This window comes from Thermobia domestica, chromosome 3, assembly GCF_964235325.1.
Source record: "Thermobia domestica chromosome 3, izTheDome1.hap1.1, whole genome shotgun sequence".
Taxonomy (NCBI): domain Eukaryota; kingdom Metazoa; phylum Arthropoda; class Insecta; order Zygentoma; family Lepismatidae; genus Thermobia; species Thermobia domestica.
In genome coordinates, this window is record NC_137456.1 from 130,999,771 (window position 1) to 131,023,856 (window position 24,086).

At 33.9% G+C, this 24,086-nt stretch overlaps 1 protein-coding gene across 2 annotated transcripts in view; it reads right to left on the reverse strand.

Annotated features, from left to right (window-relative positions):
* The window catches only part of LOC145681505 (uncharacterized), a 354,193-nt gene that overhangs the window by 53,165 nt on the left and 276,942 nt on the right, over positions 1 to 24,086 (reverse strand). For both annotated transcript variants that reach the window (XM_081753152.1, XM_081753153.1), the window contains exons 2-3: positions 19,055 to 19,153; positions 9,434 to 9,511 (exon numbers count right to left, since the gene is read on the reverse strand). In XM_081753152.1, the coding sequence (XP_081609278.1) occupies positions 9,434 to 9,511; positions 19,055 to 19,149 (173 nt within the window). In that variant the 5' untranslated portion in view covers positions 19,150 to 19,153. The remainder of the gene's footprint in view (positions 1 to 9,433; positions 9,512 to 19,054; positions 19,154 to 24,086) is intronic.

Here is a 24,086-nt window from a genome sequence, read left to right on the forward strand (position 1 = left end):
TTATTATTATTACAGCTATATACATTTGGAAAAGATTCCTTTAAGCTCTGAAAGGAGCATCAAGTAGATATCTCATATACGAAGTATGTCCAAAATGACTAGAAATAGACTTGATTTCCTCGTGCACTGAATTTCCCTAATAGAGGGTGTAGCCCTCGCAATGGGTGCTAGCTACACCATAGCTAGCTAACTTAAAAAAAAAAAAAAATCGTGCACTGAACGCATTATATTGAAGAATTACTGTTCAACATAAGTTGCTTCTAAACAAAAGCTTTACTTCGACCTTATTATACATAAGTTGAATGAGATATATCATATACTGCAAGGCATAAAATGTATTGTTACGTGTGCTTCATCGTATTTAAGGACTGGAAACTAGTCGAAAAATCTCTTGGCATACTAGTAATGAAATAAGATATAAATTTATGGTATTGATTGAAACAAATTCCGCATATATTAAACAGCATCCTCCTTGTCCTCGTGCAAAAAACTCGAATACTATTGTATACACCACCATCATGCTCATACTTGTGTATTTTTGTAAAACGTTTCTGTCAGCTTGTAACTCTCCCCTTTCTTCTCACTCTTCCGTCACTCGCCGGAGATAAAAATATTTGAGTCAAACACTTTTAAATGGATATATTCGTAAGCATTAACAACACCAAAGGGGTTAAGAAGAGCGAGTGCACCACGCCCCTCGTTGTTACACCTGTCCCACGGCTCATTTCCCAGATATGTATTGTAATGTAGGTCTAGAAGTATACAATATCCTTTTTTGTATTTAGACAAGTAACTAATACCCTCAAACTTCTTTGTTTTACTGACCCCTCCCCACTAGAAAAAATAGAAATATGTAAATAAAGAGCAAGCATGCGCCTCACTGTTTGTAACTACAGTATTATGGAAGTATACTGCTTGGGATTGTGAAGTGGACTGCAACAACTTGAAAACAATGGGAGAAGGTAGAAGAGCCACAAAAATAAATGGGCTTATTCATGTTAAGAAATTGAAACTCTCTGCCGTATACTCAATATTACAGCATGCAATTGCTGCACTCATCTTCCAAAAACGTAAACTGTACTTTCTTGTTCAGTTTTATTTATTAATATTTGAAACAAATTTGCGCTCGAGAGCATATATTTATCATTTACACAAACACGTTAAAAGCATGTTTATGGTTAAAAATAAGTGGTTGCACAATCATTTAACATATAGGAGTAGTGTTGTCCATGAGACGAGAGATACACGATGTTCTTGATGACAAATTAGGCGAGAAAAAGGTCTTCCAATAGACAAAGGTATATTTTTCGAGACGAAAAACATTTTAAGGACACCACTTCGACTCAAGACTCTCCCAAATCGCTTCTCGTGGTCAGTACAATGTAGCAACAGCCACGCCTGGATTGATCTAGGATAAAAAATGTAGAAGGCTCAAGTGTTAATCTCTATATCGTTCTATACTTTCTCTAGTTCAAATATAACATTCTGGTAATAATAATAATAATAATAATAATAATAATAATAATAATAATAATAATAATAATAATAATAATAATAATAATAATAATAATAATAATAATAATAATACACTACTTCCACATGAGCTCTTCCTTTTTAGCCATATGGGTAGCGTACACGCTTTTGGCACGGAACGTTCTGGTTCGATTTATGGTGAGAGCTCATGGATACCACAATAAGCTATGGATCCACGTTTGTTGCTAAAATGAGACACTAAACTTTAATCCAACCTCGGAAGTTAAAAGTGCTTCTAATTTCAAAATTCATTTCCACACATTTCGAGATACTGACACTTTTTTATTTAACGTGAAGATTTTCATAATCACGTTTGTTTCTTGAGTATAAGCGTCAATTTTTATTATACTTCCAAACTATGCTAAACGTAAGTGTCGGAACACTTATAGAACGACTTTCTCCGTCTGACCGTCTGTCAACAGGAATCAGGTCAAGAACAGTAAGAAATATCGAGATGCGCTTTCTCGAAATCGAATCAGTGTCTCAAGAATAGCTACTATCTCCTCCATTAACTATCTATTCAACTGGTTCAAATTAATCATTCCATGTTTCAACGTTTATTTAGAACGGAAACGGGCAACATACAATAAATATCCCAAACCAGAAGTTGTTCCAAGTTACTATTGCTTCGATTTCAATACTGATTTCCATAGAGAAAAAAATGTTAGAAGATATCGAGATGTGGTTTTCTGAATCGATTTATTGTACAAAGAATAGGTCTCACCTTCTTCATTAAAACTCTACTCAAATCGGAAGTGGTTCAAATCATCATTTCCGGTTTTAAAATTTAGTCATACAACAAAAGTGGTAATAGATAACGGTATATGGTGCTCTGCAATAGATTCAGTGTCTCACTAGAGCATATATTCGCAACCCGCAACACTACCAAAACCGGAAGTGGTTCAAATTTACTATTATTTCTGGTTTGAGTACAGATTTTCATAGGACAAAAACTGTAAGAGATATGAAGATGTTATTTGTTGCAATTGAATCAGCATCCCAGGAATAGGTCCTATCTCCTTCATTAACCATGTATTCCAACCGGAAGTGATTCAAATTAACCACTTCTAGTTTCAACATTGATCGCCATAGAATAAAAATGGTACTAGGTCTATGTAGCGGCAAACTGTTTTCTGCAAACGATTCAGGGCGTCAAGAGAACATATCTTCATAGCCCACAACACTCTACCAAAGCCGGAATTTACTACTACTTCCCGTTCCAATACTGATTTCCGTAGAGGAAAAACGATAAGAGATATATATCTAGATGCAGAGTTCTGCAACAGATTCAGCTCCCTAAGAGTATGTTCTATCTTCTCCAATAACCGGCTGCTCAATCCGAAAGTGGTTCAAATTAACGATTTCCAGTTTCAACTATTCCCCAAGCACAACGAGTAATGACTTTTTGATATGGATTCAGTGTCCAAGGAATATATTCTATCTGTGATCGTATTAATTAATCTATTAGGACCGGTAGTTAGAGATGTACTACTTCAAGTTTGAGTACTTTCCTAGAGTTTGGAAGTCTACCGTACTTTCTCATTATGAAACGAAACTCACTTATTATTGTTTTCAGTGGGTGCTCATCTGCGGTTTTTGAAGAAAAGTTACAACGTTTTTCATTCTAATTTTTTCAACAGATTCAATAGATTAGTGATTATCAATCTAAGGTTCCCCTTTGAGATGCATGAAAGACTATCAACGGAGGGACACTGGCCTCTGAAATCAAATGAACTGTGAAATTAGTTTCAAACTGCAAAGTCGTCAATTTTTTTTTCATACCACCATTGCCTTTTTTTTTTTTTTTTTTTTTATTGAATTTGGACTGAACATTAAAATTTTATTTTCCCATATTAAATGTGTAAGCAGCATTGGTCATTGTCTTAACTTTTAAAATTGTAACGTGTAATTAGATGAATTATACTCACTGCTGAAGCTCATTTTATATTACCTAATTATTTTATTGGTATAAAAAAAAAACATTCGATGTTAATTTCAACGCAGAAATCCAATTTGTGCTAAGTACCCATTAAGAATCTCAAATGGGCGGTGAGTCCTGGAACATCCACGTATTGACGCCTATGGTCCCGAGTGGAGCATTTCGTGTCAATGCAAATATAAATTAAGAATTTTTCATACAGACAATTTCGGATTGTGATAGAATTTATCCTTCTATAGCAATCACTTTCAACTGGATGCTCTGCGACGTCACAGTTTGTTGCTCGTGTTCCCAGCAAATCACACGTAGAAAGCAAGAAAGCAGCAAACATACTGTTGATAAAATACAGCCAAACAAGACGAAGTCGATGGTTTTGCAGATACACTGTTCGTGTATTCGTGATTAATCGAATACTGACAGCTTTTTTTCTATTCAATTTCATTCACATCATTCCCTCCGTTTCTCTTCTCAACCTATTCTAAGGGGGACATGGTGGCCAAGTAATAGAGCGCTTCCTTCTGGTGCGAGGGGCCCTTGGTTCGATCCCCGGCCAAGTAAGATTTTGATGAACAACATCATGTCTGTGGGTTTTCTCGGGATACTCCCGTTTCCTTCGAAATCTCATTTCACCAATTCTTCCATCATCATTCACTTGCCTTAGTCATTGTCTCCCTTAGCCTAACGGGCATAATCATGAGACGTTAAACTGAAAGATTTCATTTCATTTTTTAAAAACTTACTCTCATTCTTTCTCTCCTGGCTCTGATCGTAAAAGCTTGCTCCTTTTGTATATAGACGAGTAGGAAATGATTACCCTGTAGGTTTAACAGCAATATGAGATTATTTTCACGAGATTATTAAATATCTTAAAAGGATTTTGCTTAATATATTTATATAATTTGAGTGTCATGGATATACAAACGCTAATATAGACCTAACTGCTGTAACGACTCCTAAAATTCTTACCAGATACACTTTCCCCGAGAGATTTCTTTCTACCTTTCTTTTTTATTTTAATTGCTCGAAGTGCCAAAAGTGAAATTATATTTTCGGTTAAAAATAATGTTAATGTATGTTCCTGACTTTACTTGTACTAACAAATAAAAAGAAAAAAAGTGTAAGGTTTCTTTGGTGAAAATTTGAAGAAATTCGGTTGGGTACTAAGGAAGTTACGACAAAAAGAATGTAGCAGAAAATATACGTTTATAAGGTTAACTCCTCGTTGTACCGCCCACGAGGTGATGTTTTAAATTTTAGTCTCAGTTCTTTTGTTTACTAATACACGCACATCATCACAGTACTAAACCACTTTCTCTGTCATTGTGTATTGAACTGTCAATCAACCATTCAACCGAGATATGAATGGTACGCGGTTGTTTGGCCAGTTCGTAAAGAAACTAATACTCCCCCTCGTCTCCGTACAGCAACAAATACTCCCCTCTCCTCTGCTCCTCCGACGAAAAGATTACAACAAGAAGCGTGTGGTTTGTCTATTGTCTCTTTATGTAGAAATGTTATCCATAATGTTGGTAGCCATGACAAACTTCAATGTTCCAACTACAATATTTAAGAAATGTTTAAGCGGAGACAACCTTCATATGGTAGTGGTACGATTTGCTTTGGTTAAGTTCTTAAGTATGAAATTTAATGAGTTGTAATACTATGAAATAACTAGAAAAAGTTCACACTAGACCTCATGACCAAAAAAATTAATTGCGTATTAATTCTTTATTTTTCGTTTATTTACTATGTTACTTTGTAATAACATTTCTATGAACGGTTAGCGTAAATTGATAAAATTTTACTTAAATTCGATCAAAAACCAATCAATTATTAAATATTTTTCGAAAATTATCTGGAAATGAGGACCGTAATAAACCTTCCAAAACGATAGATATGGTATAGATATAACATTTTTAAATAATAAATTAACGAAATTCTCTATGATAATACATCTTGTAATATATTATTATTCTGAACCGGAATTGACCCAAAACAAAAACTTTTTTTGTTCTTCGATTTTTTGACTTCACAGAAAGAAGCTTTGGTGGGTTTTACTGATTCAAAGAGACTTTATTGCTCAAAAAACGCAAAATTCTTTATTTGTGAATCGATAATATAGTAGATAAACCTTTTTATAACTATTTTAATGTAAAATAGTGGAATCAAATCTCACTCCCTTTGAAATAAGAGCCATTTTACAGAAAATACGTAAACTCTGTAAATATTTCATGAAGCAAAATGTTTTAACAAAGAGCGTATATGAAAAGTATTATATTGTTTTATTAATTTTTACTTTTAATCATAAGTATAATCTTATGATAGACTCAAAATTACAGCTAAATGTCGAATATCTGAAAAGAAAAGCAATATCTATTATTGGGACCGAAATAGACCTCGAGCAGCTATAGATAGATAGATAGATAGATAGATAGATATATCGGTGCTCCCAAGCCGAAATTATGTTTGAACGGTGTCCTCCCATTTTCCTTAATGTCTTATCTGACACAGATATCTCCAAGATAAGAATTTCGGCCATTTTAGACGAGATAGAAAATCCCATCTTGCCTAATCCCATGTAGCCTAAATTGGTATTGGGGGCTTTCTGTGCTAAAGAAAGAAATTATGTACTAGATTATTAACCATCGGCACTACGAAATGCAAGTGAAATAATAATCTTTCGTTGCCAGTGTTTGATACTTTAAACAAGTAAGTATTACTACAAACAAAAGGCCCCCTTTATGGAACTAGCCCCTATGCTAGCATTAATTATACTCACATCCTATATTCTTTCTCCAAGAATAAGAATAACATATCGCAAAGTGAAAATCAAATTCTGTTTTCTTAAAACCGACTTTAATTATTGCATTAGCATTTCAGAAATCATTGTTTCATATTCATAGTGAAGCTTACAGAATCTAACAATATTGAAATTAGATTATTAATTTTCATATGCGCTATCTGTTACCATATAATTATGCAATATTTTTAATAGAAATTTATTAAATAATACAGACTTTTTCTAAATGTGTTCACGATTTCACAATTTTGTAATGCTGATGGTTATTAATTATGAAACTACTAAAATTCCTTAATCACCGCTTTAGGAGAGATGGGATTAAACCGCGTCAACATAGACACTACATACACAACGAGTCGAATTCAGAACCTCTCACTCCCTTTTTTAAGGTCGGTTAACAAAATTACTTACGCAACATCGTGGTCTTTGAGAATTAAAGGAACCCCTGTATCATTGATAATTCGATGCTCACATGTGAATTAGCTTTTATTTAACGATCCCAGCTCGTGTTTTGATGAAAATGTAATCTTATCTTCTAACAAAACTACTGTTCATGACAGTTAACTCGGACGTGAATATACTGAAATAAAACGTATAATGTAACTGCAAAAAATTAAGATTGTTAAATGACTAATATTTGTACAATTATTGTTGTACTAAAATCATAATTGTAAAATACTAGTGATTTTATAGAAGTTAAAAGTTAACAATAAGACATACATTTATTGTACGGTATATTAGATTCTCTTAAAAACCTCAATTAGCAAAAATCTATGTCCTTCGTCCAACGTCTATCTCTCAGTTGATGCCCCTCGGCTATGTATAGACTTTATTATTTTTTTCAAAAAAATCGTGAAGTTTACTCTTTTGGGTGAGACAGTATCCTGGCCTCGAGGACATATTCCAAAGTTTTGTGTCGTCCTTATTACGTACGAATGCATAGAAAAGACCTACAAAAGCAGCAAAACTATGTTTACGTTCTAAGACTAGAGTTTAACGAAGTTTTGAGTAAAAAAAAAAACAATGTTACATCTTCTATCCAGAGAAAAAGTAGGAACAAAAAAGAAAAATTAGAAGAATCCTTTGATTTCAGACATCCCGAGTGCATATATGACACGTATTAAATAGTAGTAATTACGACACGAGTATTAAAATAAAAACTTCTAATATTATATGAGTAACTGAAAAATTGAGCAAGGAGGAAAAAATTTGAAACTATGTAATAAGAACTTTTCTTGTTTATTTTACGTCCAAAGTTATTTTGAAAGTGAAGTTGGCGAAAGACGAACATTGAAGAAAAATTGAAAAGAGTTTACAAACAGAGAGCTACTATTGAATGCTGATGGACAACTTGGAATTTTTTTCTTGTTACGGAAGAGGGAAAAAGTCCTGTTAGTACTCAATCAATAGAAATGATTCTCTTCTTCTCTTCACTCTCTTTTCGAAGGAATTTCAGTATAAATTAATAACCCTAGCCCAAAGGTATCTTATTTTTAATATATATAGCCTTGAACGTATATAGCCTTATTTTTTTGAATATTTCATCACTTTATAGTACATTTTCCTACATATTTTTTCCCAGTATCTACCTACTTGTGTCGTGCTTACAAGCCAAGTCTAAAAATATGGTAAAACGTAAACGAAATTGGAATATTGTAGGTTTAATTATTATTTCGTAAACACATCCTTGTCAAAACTTTTTTCCCTTTTACTTCAGAAGCACGTTAATCTAAAACAGTGGTTTCCAAAGTAGGCAATACTCGCTGGAGGGCCCTGGAACGATCTACAGATGGAAATAGAAATAATGAAAAGATTAGGAAATAAATAACAATCAATACGGAACTGAATTTGAAATTCAAAGAGAATTGTCAACAGTTCTGATTGCAAAGCTAATGCCTGTTAATATCTGTATTCTGGATTATGGACAGTAAAAATTAAGTTTTAAACGGTATTATCACAATCATGGTTAGTAGATCGTTTGTTTAGTGAAATTATCGTGTTTAGTGTAGGAATACTGAAGGGCAAAAATAAATCTTTAGTATTTTTTGACTAATATTTCTTTTTTTACCATCAACATTTTTTTCTGACGGTAGTTAGTACCGGCACGTTTCTTTCTGATTTAAAACAACTGATTTCTCTAGTCATTTTTTAAAAAAAGTTTTACATATAGCGATGGTCGAACTCTGTACCACACAGTCGTATTCAGTTACTCAAAGATTTAATTTTGATATAATTGTCATGTAGAATCTAAGTCATAATTGGTTAAGTAGTAAATTGAGGTTGTAGAAGAATATGTACGAACATTTTACGGAAAGTTGGATGTAAAAAGGGTCACTGTGGTCTGTCTAGTGGTTAGAACGTCCGTGTGGTCCCGAGTTCGATTCCCGGCCCGATGCTTCACAATTTTCGGCGTCCATCTAGCGTCGTGAGGCTAACTGGGGAATCACGTGATCTAGGAAGCTCCCGATAGAGACAGAACGACGCGCGCGCTCACCACGTGTTCGTTGCTAGGCTGGGCGTAGTTCAGTCGATGGCTAACAGATGGCGTTGTAGCGGCACAGGGCTGTTACGCCTTTGGTTTTCTTTTTGTTTGATATAGAAGTGAGTGAAAAATTGACTACAAAATTTGATTCTAAGAGATAGATAAGCAGAAAAAGGAAGTTGAAAATAGTTATTCTGACAGATTTAACAGACTTAAACGTATAGAGCATGTATAGAAATTGATTAAATCGGAAATCGAACTCAAATCTCTCACGCTGGTCGTATACGCTAACCATATAACCACGGAGGTAATTCTGCATAAAATCGTTTAAAAATGATAACGCAATGCATGATCTCTCAGTACATAATACACATATTTCTCGGTGACTGAGAATCCTTGAGTTATATTTAAGAAAACAGAATTTCTAGGGCATAATATACAACCCCTAGTTCTTTTAAGAAAAGTTCAAAGATCACATCTTCAATAAAGAATTAACAATAAATCTTTTGGAATCAGTGAAACTGTTAGAACCAGTGAAGTAAAAACGAAAAATCGAAGACCATCGAAGCTTAACCCTGGTAGTCACTATAGTCATCAAACTAAAAGGTTGGCACTGAACCATATCTCTTGGTTGAGACAGAGAGTATCTTGAGAATTCAAGTTGAAATGTATGACTTACCTGTCTACTGGAAGATTTGAGCCCATGCCTGCCCTTTTGGCTGCTACACCTCGACACATAGGAGCGAACACAAACCTCCTGAAATAAAATAAATAATAATTAGGATAGTGTATTAGAAGCAAGTTTCAATGTATTTGAATATAATAATTAGGTTTTAAATAAAGTTTCAGCTGAAGCTAGAGTATCTGACTAATACAATAGGCGATAATGAGGAAGTACGTGTGTCGCGTTTTCGTCACTGTTTATGAAATTAAACAATGAATTATAAATGTCTCCAAAGCTATTTTGTTACAACTTTTAGGATACTTGAAGTTTCCATGTGTTGCAATTTATCATTAATCTCTTCATCCATATGCAAGAATGAACCTTTATAATGCTCTATTTATCAACTTCAATGTTCTTCCTGTTCCTCTTTTCCCTTCCATCCTACTTCACGATTTCTTGTCAAGTAATTTACGTATTAATTTTATTTCTTTGTTTGCCTAAGTGTTCTGGCTAAAGTCAGGCTCTGGTCCCCTTACCGTAACGTAGCCAAGCAAGGCCACTGCGTCTGTTTAGCAGAGGCAGAATAGCCAGTTCCTTTACTTTGTAGTTCAAAAAGGAATTACGGAAAATTGAAAATTAAGAGCTGGAATACAGGAATAGGATTAAAGATACCAAGAAATATGTAGTTATGACTTCATTACACAGGTAGTCACTTACACATTTAATTAATATTCCTCGAAACACACTAACTTTCTATAGTATCAAGGAGCAAGAACTTTCACAAAGAAATTTCTTTTCTTCTCTTTAACTATATCTGATATAGCTTTTTCTCTTTTTCTCTCTCATTTTTTTCAAACATGCACTCAATGTGTTTTTTTTCGTTTAAATAAGTTAATCTCGCTTTTCCAATATTCGTGCATTTTGAACATATTAAATTGATTTCCGTGAAGTTATTATTCTGACCACTGAAATCTAAAACTTTTTTTTTCATTGTTTCTTAATGGAACCAAGGAAATAAGCTTTCCTTCGTCCTAAATAATTTTCATGTTTCGTACTCCTTCATTTATTCTTATACACTTCAGATATGCGTTCATAAGACCGCCTGTAAGCATCAGATCATATAATTAACTGATTTGCTTTTCCAACTTCTATAGTAACAGTTGCTAACAATAAGCTATAGAAATGACTATTATTATTAGATATCTAATTCTTCAATATTATTGTTATTTTACATTAAGCAACAACTGAGATTTTTTAATCTAGAAGTTTCTTGAACCTTCAAATCTAAGAATCCAACTTCCAGAGTAAAATTTCTACAAAAATTACTTTAAGAAGAAAAAAGTTACACACCTACAACTCAACTTCTTTAATTCTAGAGATGCAAAAAAGCCGGCGTTTTTGAATCGATGTTTTTTTTCACATAAAAAGCCGGCTTTTTTGGGAAAAAAACGAGAATTTTGGAAATTTTGGCTTTTTTCATTTTCATGATTTTTCTATCTAAATAGCTTTCTTATAGTATATTCTATAGTTAGATAAGAATTCCATGACCTAAATGCCATATTTCGCTCTAAAATTCACCAGCAAGATGGATGGAGCACATGTTTTACGAATTAAAGCTAACGTGAAGAGTGTAGTATTTGAGGGCAATTTTAGAGGCTATTTAATTTTATTTTAACTTTTGAGTTATCGACATTTTTTTCTTCTCGGGATCATTTCAGTTTGTCATCCGTATTTCATTTCTAAGAGCTTAGTACTCTAGCTTCTAGCGCAAAAGTTAAACTTACGTTTTTCTATATATCGAGCCACCTTCAACCGTGGCACAAAACGCTAGTTATCTCTCCGTACTTCAATCCTGATCTCCAACTAACGAGCATATGCACAAACCATTTTAAGAACAGTCGGGAGAGCAACGTAGAATTTGGCACGAACAGAGTAGAAAGATATGTACTGCTAGCGCGCGAGTAACTCTGAGCCACCGAGCGACTCAAACCAGCATCTCGTGAGCAATGATGACGTTGCAAGTAAAGTACTGTGCGTAAAATTGAGAAATGTATTTAGTAAGAGGCAAATTATATTACTTATATTATTTTGTTGTATTATTTGTGGTAGTGCCATGGCACATTGGCTCCCCCCCAGCTGCGTTTTTCTATATATCCGACAAAGCGTACGTTTTTCAATATATCCGTCAAACCGTACTTCCACATTTCTGTTATACTGTAGCTGTGCAACGATTTAGCAATAATTTTCCGGATACAACCTTGAATACTAATTTATACAAATAATCAGTAGCGGATTTAGAAAAGTACTTTCGGGGGGATTTCTCTGATTGTTTCGTTTTCTAAAATGTCCTACAATTTTATTTGGGAGCAGCTTGAAGTTTATAAGTACAGGCATAACTAATATTTCGTTTCGTTTATATATTTAGCGATAATCTTCCGGATACAACCTCATTGAAGATCATTTTATACTGAGAATCAGTGGCGGATTTAGAAAAGTATTTTGGGAGTTTTTTTCTTACTAATGTTTAGTTTTTCTAAACATTAGTAATTTTTATTTGACGGCAGCTTAAAGTTTATGAGTAAAGGCATGACTAATAGATATTTCGTTTGTTTTAGACATTCTGCAACTTTGGAGAACAGGCTTCAGTCCGAAAGACCGCCCCCCTAACCTTCGCAAAACCGTCACTGCTGGTAATTAGTAATAATGACAATTTAAAAACAATAAGAAAGAAAGTCGGCCAACTCACAGTACACGCACTATTTCTACTTCACAGATGGAATGAAGAAAAGCTTTGTCAGAATGATCGAATGCTGAGTTGAATCCTGGGCTTCCCGATAGAAGCGCAAAATCTCCACTCAGTCATGTTTGTTGTGCAGTTGTATTTGTCTTAAGTTAAATATATTTCGTAGTCCTTTTTTTGGGGTGGTGGTGGGGTGAGGAGAGTTCCATAATGATATGATATGAAGGGTGTGAGCCAATAACATGATAACTAACAAATTTTCAATTGCTGGGTTATGCAGCACCACATAGACAGCAACGCATTCCGCTTCGTTTAATTCTTCATGTATAGTTTTATGTGAAAAATTAGCTTTCCGACTTTCAAAATGGATTGTGCAGCAGAAAATTTCTAATTTCTTAAAATAGTAAAATTGTGGGTTACCATGTTCTTGTCTCATACCCTTCATATGTTGAATCCCTCTTGTTAAAAATTCAGAAAACTTGAGGACTGAGTAAACCGCGATGGTGGTTACATAAAAGTGTAGAATTTCAAGAATATACAAAACCAAAAGCTCTAGATGTGCACCCTTTAAGTGCATCATATAAATCTAAGTATTTTTCTTATGTTTTATTTTAATTTTATTTTGTTCCATAAAGAGAGTATGGAATATTTTGAAGTAAAAGTACTACATAGAATTTTGCTAATTATTTGTGTATTTTTTAAAAATAAGTATTTACTTTTAGGGTTGGGTGGTTTACACCAGCTGTTTTTTCTTTTTTAAATATACAACTGGTTTAAACCCCCCCCCCCCAAAAAAATAAAAAGAACGAAAAATGCGAATCGTGTGAAGTTCATGGTGACGTTTCCACATATCAAACCATCTGGATTAGTTTTATTTCCTTTTCACCTTTTAATCAAGGTGTTCCATGTTCAATTCTCGGTCGAACCACAACCTTTCTTTCATGCGTAAACAAAGTAGCGGTTCGGATGTCACTTTAAGCGAAAGTCTTCTTCTTGATAACCTCGGTATTACGTAAGGATGTTAAGCCTGAGCATACGAAACGAAACCAAATTGTATATTTCTGCATGCCTGAATGCCTGTTGTTTTATAAAGAAGCCAAGGTTACTTAAATATATTGATAGAAATTGGCAAAATTTATTGATTGCCTACGTAGCTTCCAACATTACTTTGATTGGACTTTCAATGATATGTACGTACTAAATTTGTAATTGAATACCTCAGTTTTAGCGTACTGATTATATGTTGATCTTTAAATTTTACATGCAAAGCAATAACAGGATTTTTCCGTTATTGTTTTACATTTAGAGTAATGACGGGATTTTCCCGATGGCTAGGGCGGGAGTTTCCCAATTTAAGAAATTTACTGACCGGACTTATTTAAGCTTATGTGACCTCTTCCAGCACAACCCCATTGTTGCATAATAACACCAAGGTGAAACAAACTTATTTCTGTCAATATGTAATATAAATACATAAAGCAAAATATCTAAACCCAAAAAAGCCTGGTTTAAACCAAAAAAACCTAGTTTAAACTCCCAACCAAAACGGGGGTTTGCCATTTTCAAAAACAACCACGGTTTTTGCCAACCCAGCTTACGTTTGTATGTAGGAGGCTAAAAAAATCTTAATATATACATTGGTTAATCCTTTGGAATTCATAATGTAAATATGTTGAGAAGTAAAACTGTTAGAAATATCTTTTCGAAATTCATGGTTTATTTTCGAGATTTTATATTATTATGGACATCAATCACTAATTAAATGACTTTTTGTGTTATAGAGAAGCGAAACAAAATCTCGTTTATCAATTTAAAGCAGAATTTTGATAAAAGCCCAAAATTTCCCAAACAAAAAAGCGAAGCAGAAAAACCGAGTTTTTTCCAAAAAGGCCGGTTTTTTTCCGAGCCCTTGCATCTCTATGTAATCCTGTTTTCGTTTCATATTTAGTCAAATTCTTACCCTCCATAGAATATTTGAATATGTTTAAATTTTCTTCTTATAAATTAATAAAAATACTCATTTATAAAAATGAAAAAAAAAAAAAAAATCTTAACTGACTTCACACACGGAATTCACGTGTTTAGAACACCCTAGTATACAACGATATTGTCCAAACCTTTGCAGTGTAATCCCTGTGCTGTTATGCAACCATAATCACGATAAAGAATGTTGGGTTGCCTATACACATGTTGCCGTAATTAATCGAGCATCCGTTGAGACGCTTGTGAAGTTGTCCCGCCCAACTAACGAATTTTTCTTTTTCTTATCTACATCGTTAGTTTATCATGAACTAACGTAAACTAACGATATGAGTTGGAAAAAATGAAAATGAAATCTTTAAGGTTAACGTCCCACCCTTATGCTGATTAGGCTAAAGAAGACGGTGATAATGAGAAAAGAGTGAAATGGTGGAATGAAGAGAGTGGGAGGAAACTAGAGAACCCGAGAAAACCCACGAGCACGGTGTTTGTCCACCACAAAGTGCACACGGCGCGAGCTGGGTTCGAACCAGGGACCCCAACCACCGGAAGTGAACGCTCTACCACTGAGCCCCCGATATGAGTTGGAATTTTATGAGAATTCAATATGGGCGGGCTAATTCACAGTTGGCGGGAAACTTTATTTCTACAATAAAATCGTTATTTTTGCGAAACTAATGATAGTTTTAACAAAACTAACGTAAACTAACGATAAACTAACGATGTGATAGAAAAAAGTTTTGAAATTCAATTGCGGGTGGGGAACCGTGAAGTTGGCCTGCCCATTTATTTCTCGAATAAAATCGTTATTTTGCGTAATAACGATAGTTTTAGTAAAACTAACGTAAACTAACGATGTGAGATGGAAATTTATGATAATTCTTTATAGGCGGACTAACTTTACATTTGGCGGGAACCTTTATTTCTCGAATAAAATCGTTATTTTTGCAAAACATACGTTAATTTTAGAAAAAAAAACTAACGTAAACTAATGATAAAGTAACGATATGAGTTGGAATTTTATGAGAATTCAATGTGGGCGGGCTAATTCACAGTTGGCGGGAAACTTTATTTCTAGAATAAAAACGTTATTTTTGCGAAACTAAGGATAGTTTTAGCAAAACTAACGTAAACTAACGATAAACTAACGATGTGATAAGAAAAAGAAAAATTCGTTAGGTGGGCGAGACAACTTCACAGACGTTCCGTTGAGGTGTTTCATAGTCGAGCTCCAAAAATTATCATCAGATCATAACGTAATTTATACGAGATCGTGAAAATACATTATTAAAAAAAATCAACAAAATTGGTCCACCTATATCGATGTTGTGCTTAACACACCCAGAACATACATATAAGCGGGTTGAACTAAGAATGTCTTTCCCTTCTTTTTAAAAGTCGATTAAATAATTGGTTACAGATGATCCATGAAATATTTGGATGACTTGAAATATATAATAAAAATTGTTCAATAAAACAATATGTCTAAACTTATATGGTACTTTTAATCGTGATATAAATCATTACTACTTCTACAAAATCAATGTAAAAACATAACATAAATTTATGAAAATAAGTTTCATGAATTGAGATCTTATCAAGAGATTCTATTATATAATACTGTAAATTATTATGCTAGGGTAAATTGTTGAGATTATAGTTTAAGGAAACAGGCACGGTATGCACATTACTACAAGAAAACAGTCACGATTCCTTGATTCCTTAAGTTTGTCTTGATGAATAGAGATTGAAAATTTTACTTCCATTTACTTTCGACCAAGAAATCCCAAAACATTAATTTAAAAAAAAAAGGCGAATCGGGATGAGAGGGTGTGAAAAGTAATGTGCAGGAAGTATTTGCCTTGTTTTCTTTAAAACGAAGAATATATTAACATTGCATTTCTTCCTAGAGCAACGACGAGCACTGGACAGGGTGTCCGAGAATTCCCCGTCCTCTAGATTAGAGTATCACAAAGAACAATTTTAGTTATGGTATTGATAAAATTGCTTTCATGGTCACAGACAACACTATCTGCTATCCCTATGTTCAAGATCACATGAAGCATATCATTGTGAAGCCATGGCTGATGTCAAATATTCCAGTTACACAGTTGAGGAACTGTTATCAGCATCTGTATGGGTAATGAACGAGCACTCAGAGCAAAAAGTGACACAGATAGTGACTATGTTTACAGATCGCTTTGGCTAGGACCAACCTGAAGAATTGCGCAACAATTTGGAGGAAGTATTTCGATCGATAACTCCTCAGATAGTCCGCAACACGTCAAGGATGACATGGGGACGCATACATCTGTGTGTACATACAGACGGAGCATATTCAGATCCACTGGATACATAGTTCGTATATGTGAATATATACCTATAGTATTTACTAAATAAATTTACTGAAATTACACTATCTCTGTGATACTCAAATCTAAGAGCACAGGGACTTCCCGGACAACCTGTACATGAGAAGAATTGAAAAAACAAATGTCACGAAAACTGTTTCAATAGTAAAATTATAAGCGCTTTCTACTCTCTAACAAAAATGAACTACTTGTTTCAACAACAGAATGGTCTCAGAATGCGTCAATACATATACAGATTACGATTATATTAATATTCACGGTGTGCACACCCAAAAAATATTCTTAAATTAAGCCATCATATTTTAAATTGTAGGATCAGTCTAATTTTGGATGAGCCACTGGAGATGTACAAATTTCAAATTCATTTGTACAAAATTTCGATATGCATAAAATAACTTAAAAATTAAATACTATAATTTGAAACAAAGACATCAATTGTATTCTTTACGTAAGTTGTGCCACTGGAGATGTACAAATTTCAAATTCATTTGTACAAAATTTCGATATGCATAAAATAACTTAAAAATTAAATACTATAATTTGAAACAAAGACATCAATGGTATTCTTTACGTAAGTTGTGGACCTAAAGGATACAATTTTCTTTAGGGGTAAGAATTTACACTGTTAGTTAGAGTTTTTGTGGTTTACTTTCTTTTGCAATACCGATATATATATATATATATATATATATATATATATATATATATATATATATATATACAAGGAGAAATCAAAAAGTAAGGTGAAATTGCCTGTCAAACCCATAGTATTGTGTGTAGCTAATTAATTCTTTTCCATGTTACAGGTAATCTGGTAATAGAAGTGTGACGGCTTGTACAACATTCTATGTCCACCCGTCTGGTGCTGAGAGCAACTCAAAGATGGCACAACGACTGGAACATTACACCAAGGATGAAGTGCGCGGTTCATTCGTTTTTTCTGGGCCAAGGGAACAAAACCATGTGATATTCATCGAGAATTGGTGCAGGTCTACGGAGATAGTGTTATGTTGCTGAAACAAGTGTACGTGTGGTGTAACGCATTTTCAAGTGGTAGGAGTACTGTCACAGATGATGGCAGAAGTGGCAGACCATCAACGTCCATCACCGACACGAATGTGGCTGTCGTCGATGCCATGATTCTTGAAGACAGAAGAGTGCGGTTGCAGGACATTGCTAATGAATTGAATATCTCTTATGATTCCGTAAGCGGTATCGTCCATGACCAACTGGGCTTCACAAAAGTGTGTGCGCGCTGGGTACCCAAGCTTCTGAGTAACGAACACAAAAACCAGCGAATGGGCATTTCCCTGAGCCACCTCACACGTTATGCCGACGAAGGAAATCCATTCCTTCATCGCATCATGACGGGCGATGAAACTCCGATACCTCTATGGACACCTGAATCCAAACGTCAGAGCATGACATGGAAACATCCATCGTCACCACAGGCCAAGAAATGCAAGACAATAGCATCTGCCCAGAAAACAATGGCTACTGTCTTTTGGGACCGTCTCGGTGTTATTCATGTTGAATTTCTGAAAAAGGGTACGACCATTAATGCAGACACCTACTGCCAAACCCTGGACAGGCTGAAAGCAGCCATACGGCAGAAACAGCGGGGGGCATTCCAAGAGGGCGTGTTGTTACTGCATGATAACGCACGTCCACATACAGCCGAACGGACCCGTACACACCTCCGTGGGTTCAAGTGGGAAATTCTCGATCACCCTCCGTATAGCCCTGATTTAGCTCCGTCGGATTACCATTTGTTCGGCCCCCTGAAGCAACATCTCCGTGGGCAGCGTTTCCATACACTGACAGAGGCACAACAGGCTACACGTACCTGGTTAGGAAATCTGGAACAACATTTCTTTGAACAGGGCATGGATGATTTGGTGCTACGTTGGAATAAATGTTTAGACAACTACGGTTCCTTCTTCGAATAATAGTGTGATACCATACTTCAAACATAGTAAAGCTTCATCGACGTATCTCTGTACGCTTTTCTGTAAATCAACAATTCACCTTACTTTTTGATTCACCCTTGTATATATATATAAGGGACATTGCGGAAATGAGTTTCATAATTTTTTCCACAGCAAAGTTGTATTACGAAATGAAAAAAAACACATTGCCATAACAAAAGCTAATATTTCTTGAAGTTAATTGGGGTGTAGATACATATTAGGTACATTTATTTAACCTTTTAAGGCCCACTTTAGTTTTTTCCAAGTTTATCTGAACAGATCTGAATTAATTTGCTAAATTATAGGGTTTGACATTTAGTTTCTTACAGGATCTGAACAGATTGCAGGTTCCAAATTACAACTTCTTACCATGTTGCCGCTAAAAGTATGTCGAGCGCCACTCGATATTGGACTGGAATGAACAAACTAAATGTGAAGCACCACTCGACAAAGTACTGCAGGAGGTTAATATCCTGCTTAATATACCTCGTCAATCGTGTTCACACTTCTATATTTTTTTAAAAAAAGGAGCGAGTTTATAACTGATGAACTAAAATATTAGTATACAACTTACCTGCAGTCGATGGCTTCTGATGTGACAAATAGACCTACGAGTAAGATCAGTGATAAAGACCTTATCAAGGCCTGGTACCGCCATCCTCTTGGCATGGTTCTAAGAGAGAAAGAATATAAAAAAGTTACCATTAAACAGAAGTATAAACTTTTTTTAAAAATAACTAATGAAATGATAGAGTAAAATTCACATAGGATCATTATTTAAGTAAAATTGTAAACAAACGCCAAGGCAAGAAATTTCGACCATTAAAATTTTTTACTAAGTGGGTGACTGCGTTATTGTTAGCAACTGACGAAAAATTCCATGAACGACTATTAGCTAATTATGATAGCACACAAAATGGTTTGTGTGTATTGGCAACTACTGTAAGTGCTTTTATTACAAGTAATATATGCATTATTCTTAAGATTATATGTGTTACTGTTAGAAGTATTAGTGTGTGTGGCAACACTGCAAGCTACCTTTAGACGCATGACTACATAGACTGTAATAATAATTTTCAAGACATCACTGCTGAGTAACTAACAGTGTCCGTATCACCAAATTACACAGTTACCAGTAATGACATGTTGTACAAAAGTACCAAATCTTATGTTTGGAAGACCATGTGTAGTTGAGATATAAACCCCCACAATCTGCGTTTTTCTTGGCCGAGTCATCCAGTCACTCACTGACAGACTGATTGACATAAATGTTTGATATGTTTCCAACTAGCTGTAAATACGAAATTTTGCGCATTGATAGGGGATAACATCTCCCGAAGTACATTTACGGTGAATCAGTGGTAGAGCGTTCACTCGAGCCCAGCTCGCGCCAAGTGCGCTTATGGTGGACGAATACCGTTTTCATGGATTATCTCGGTTTCTCCCGTTTCCTTCTACTTTATTTATTCTACCATTGCATTCGTATCTCATCATCACAGTGTCCTTTAGCTTAGCCAGCATAAGCGTGGGACATAAAATTGAAAAATTTCAATTCATTTCATTCCTAACTGAACTCATTCACTTGATGAATACGTGGTATTGGCACTTGCTTTTCTTATCTTGTAATATTTTGTCTGATAATTACTGATATTTTGACTGAAACTTACAACAAAATTTCAAATATTGTAATAAACATATTTTGATTACTTGCAGAAACACTACATCCAGAAGAAGCAATATTAATAATTTTAATATCGCCTTCCTCCAGTCAGTGATAGAAGGAAAATAATTCACTTAGAGCAAAACAGTTGAAAGAGAAACAAAGATAATACAAAAAGAATCGGCTTGAACAGACAGAGAAGATAAAAGAAAGTAAATGAAACCCGAATGTTCCATGTTTCCACTACATATGGAAATGTTGGACCGTTGTGCTACAAGAGCAATCAATGGATATTAATACATTTTTTCACTCGTTATATGAGTTTCATGAATACGGAAAATTTTTGATACTTTTTTTTTGTTTTTACAGTTATTAAAATAGTATTCGCTTCTGAGCTTTATGAACAATTAAAATGATCGTTAGTTCAGTGAATGTTAATTCATGTGTTTATATTCATTTATTAAAGATTTCTCCATTTCAACGTTTATTTCAATTAAAGAAAATTAATTCATAGTGTACAAATATTATGTATATTGAGCATTTGAAAGTCTTTTTTCCCAAATGGAACAGCATCTGCAGTTATAAGGAAAAATCATCTTTGTATAAATTCGATTTGCTATTAAGCTAATTGTTTTTCTTCGTTGCCTATTTCGTACATAAAAAGTAGAATGTATTATTATTATTATTATTATTATTATTATTATTATTATTATTATTATTATTATTATTATTATTATTATTATTATTTTGAAAACTCGGTAGAAAAATAAAGAAAGAGTTTAAAGAAGAATATGTCAGTCAATGAGAGACCGTTTAACCAGCTTTCGTCTTAAAATTCCGAAGGTTCAACACCGCAGAAATAAAAACTTGGTAGTAAATCTATTATTCGGTTCTTTAACTTTGTTCTTACTACGTCTTACCTTTTGAATGTATTCATGTTTCTATATTTATTATTATTATTATTATTATTATTATTATTATTATTATTATTATTATTATTATTATTATTATGCAGTAACCCACAATTATATGTGTGGTACAGCTAAAATTCTGTAAGATTTAATAATAATAAACATTATAATAATTTAATAATAAACATTTAGACAATTTATTTCAATTCCTAAAAGCAAATGACATCAAATTAATAATTATCTTCGATTCAACCAATACTAAGCATTTATTTCAAATGTACATTCTCAGATAGCTTGTGTAAACTCGTATTTTTACTTATACTAGCTGAACTTGCGCTCTCTACACAGCTCATTATTCATATACGAGCATGAATCTCCTTCTCATCCCTCACAACACCCGCACATCTTCCTTCACAGACACAAGTGAAAGCCATCTTGATAAACATCGGCAAGGGATACTATAAAGGGGAGATTTTTTTCGATTACTTTTTCAATATCTCGCACTGTTAGCAAGATTTGAACCTACTGCCGGTTGGAGTTCCTAATTCATATATGTACAGTGTTTTCTTTCTTCTTGCACGCAGAATGTAAGAAGCAGACACATTACGCACTTAATTAATTTTAATGTCAGTGATATATGCTGTTTATTGGGCAAAACATTCCAAACAATAAAGATTCATCTTATACTGGAGAAATGTTTATTCTTCGTTTTTCATTATTATTTGTACATGAAACAAACACCTGAGAGATATACAATCCCTGTACACAATTATGCGGTGTTGGAATGTATAACTCGTAGGATATGATGTTGTCTTAAAATTTCAACACTTCCAGTGTACCCCTAAAAATGTAATAAATCAATAACGGTCATGCTTTTAAAATATTCAATTAAAACTGCACAATCTACACAAAATTTGAGATCTACCAGTGAAAACGGCACGTTTCTAGTACTTGTGGTTTTTGAGATCTCATTGACGAAAGGATTAGAGTCAAACATATAAACTTTTGTTTGGAGACAAACATATAAACCTAGCATTTTAATATATAGATCACTCTTAAGCAACTAATTAACAAATCCCTTCTATCCTCATCACATTTCTTTAGGTATTACAATATTCTCATCGTTAAATAAACGCATATAGCTATCATTGTCCGGCATAACCGTGGGATGTAAAACTCAAAGATTTCATTTTATTTTTTAAGGTGCAAATATGTAGTAGAAAAGGGGAATAAAAGGTGTTGAAAAATCATTTAAAAAGTGCAAAAAGGTGCTAATAGGATAACTTTATTAAGTGCTATAGTATACAGTTACCTGAACATTCTTTATTCATTACACCACAAATATTGTTAAAAGCTTGACTTTAAATATTTGCTATAAATTGCAAAATTGTTTTATTTGATCTCAAACTTGTACAATATTCAAAATTCTTGTAATAAAATTGTGGTTAAAACCAACTTGATGTTTAAAAAAGACATTAATTTAACAATATTGTGGCTTGAGAAACCATTACATACTACTGGGTTTTCAGAAACTGGTTATACTTGATTATGCACAACATTTCTATGTTTTCGAATGTTAGTTTCTGTTGCTTGGAGCTCAGGAGATCCTTGTATGTGGAGAACCTTCTCTCGAAATCAACGGAAACCTGTGGTGCATATCTTGTAAGCACATGGACGAGAAGTTCAGTTGACGTTGCAAAAGTTTCTACGTCCGGATTGTTTCGCAAATTCAGTTCAAATTTGTCGCTAGCAAATCCGTTAAGATTGCGTCTAAATTTATGGAATATTATGTGTAAACCAGATTGAAAGTAAGACATATTGTCCAAATTAAAAAAAATAGAAAAAGGAACAGTAAAAATGCTGACGGCTAAAAGAAGTAAAAGAAAAAGAAAATTTTATTGATTTAGCAAATAAGGTGCAACATTCGCGAAAAAGATGCAACAAAGTGCGTGCACTTCAGTTCGTTTTATGTCCAAAAATACATATTTTGAACTTTGGTTGTTTAACAGTTGTTTTACATTTTTAGAAATGGTGCGGCACCTTAAAACCCACTCTCTATTAATAAGTGTGATTTCATTAATACATCTACAGGGTATATATGTTCATAAACCTTCCCTTTCTTTTTGAAATAAGGTAGCATATGCACATAAGAACAGAACAGATTTACATCATCTCGTATAAAGTTTTTGCTGAACAGAATGTGTCTTTATGACGTACTTGGATGGATAAAAACTCCACACCTAAGTTAACTAAGAGATCAATTAAATACCTTAGAACCAGGGATTGCTAACAAATTTTGTGGAACTCGGAAGATTACGGACACAAATCGGTTTTGAAATATAATTTTAATAAGTCGAATCGTGGATGGAAAAACAAAAATGTTATTTTTTTTCAATATAAATCCAGACTAATTTACTGAATGATATTTTTTAGTAAGTACTGAAAGTCTTGCCTCTTATTTTCATTGAGTGCAGAAACTTAGAGACAGGGGATTATCTCCTCTGAAGATGCTTGAATTCAAATTTGCTCTTAACAATGAGAAGTCTTCGCTACGTTATTGTACCCAAAACAACCAGCATTGTAACATCATGAAATGCTATCAGTTTATTTTCTATTTAGTAGTCCATTTATTTGGTTTTATTGGGATTTGCATTTCAATAAGAAAGAAATTGCAAGATTTGCAAGAAAAAAATTAGAAATGTGTTCTAAAGTATTCTTAAGAATTCTACAACTTAAGGAAAAGTTTCGATTTTCAGAACTGTTTGCCTCTTTTGTTTGGCAACATATAGAACAAGACGAAAGAGAGAATTGTGAAACTTCTGACAGAAGTACAAAACATTGTCCCATCCCATCGTCATTCCAGTTTTAGTTGATGCTTGACATGTGCGCAAAATCATTTCAACAGGAACGAGACATCAGTTTCCACTTTCTGTAGCGGACCACAAGCCAAAATAAACCGGATGTAATGACAGCGTAGATTGTTTCGCGTGTAAAGAAATTGCTTTTCTGTTCGCTGTCTGCTTTGCATCTCAAGT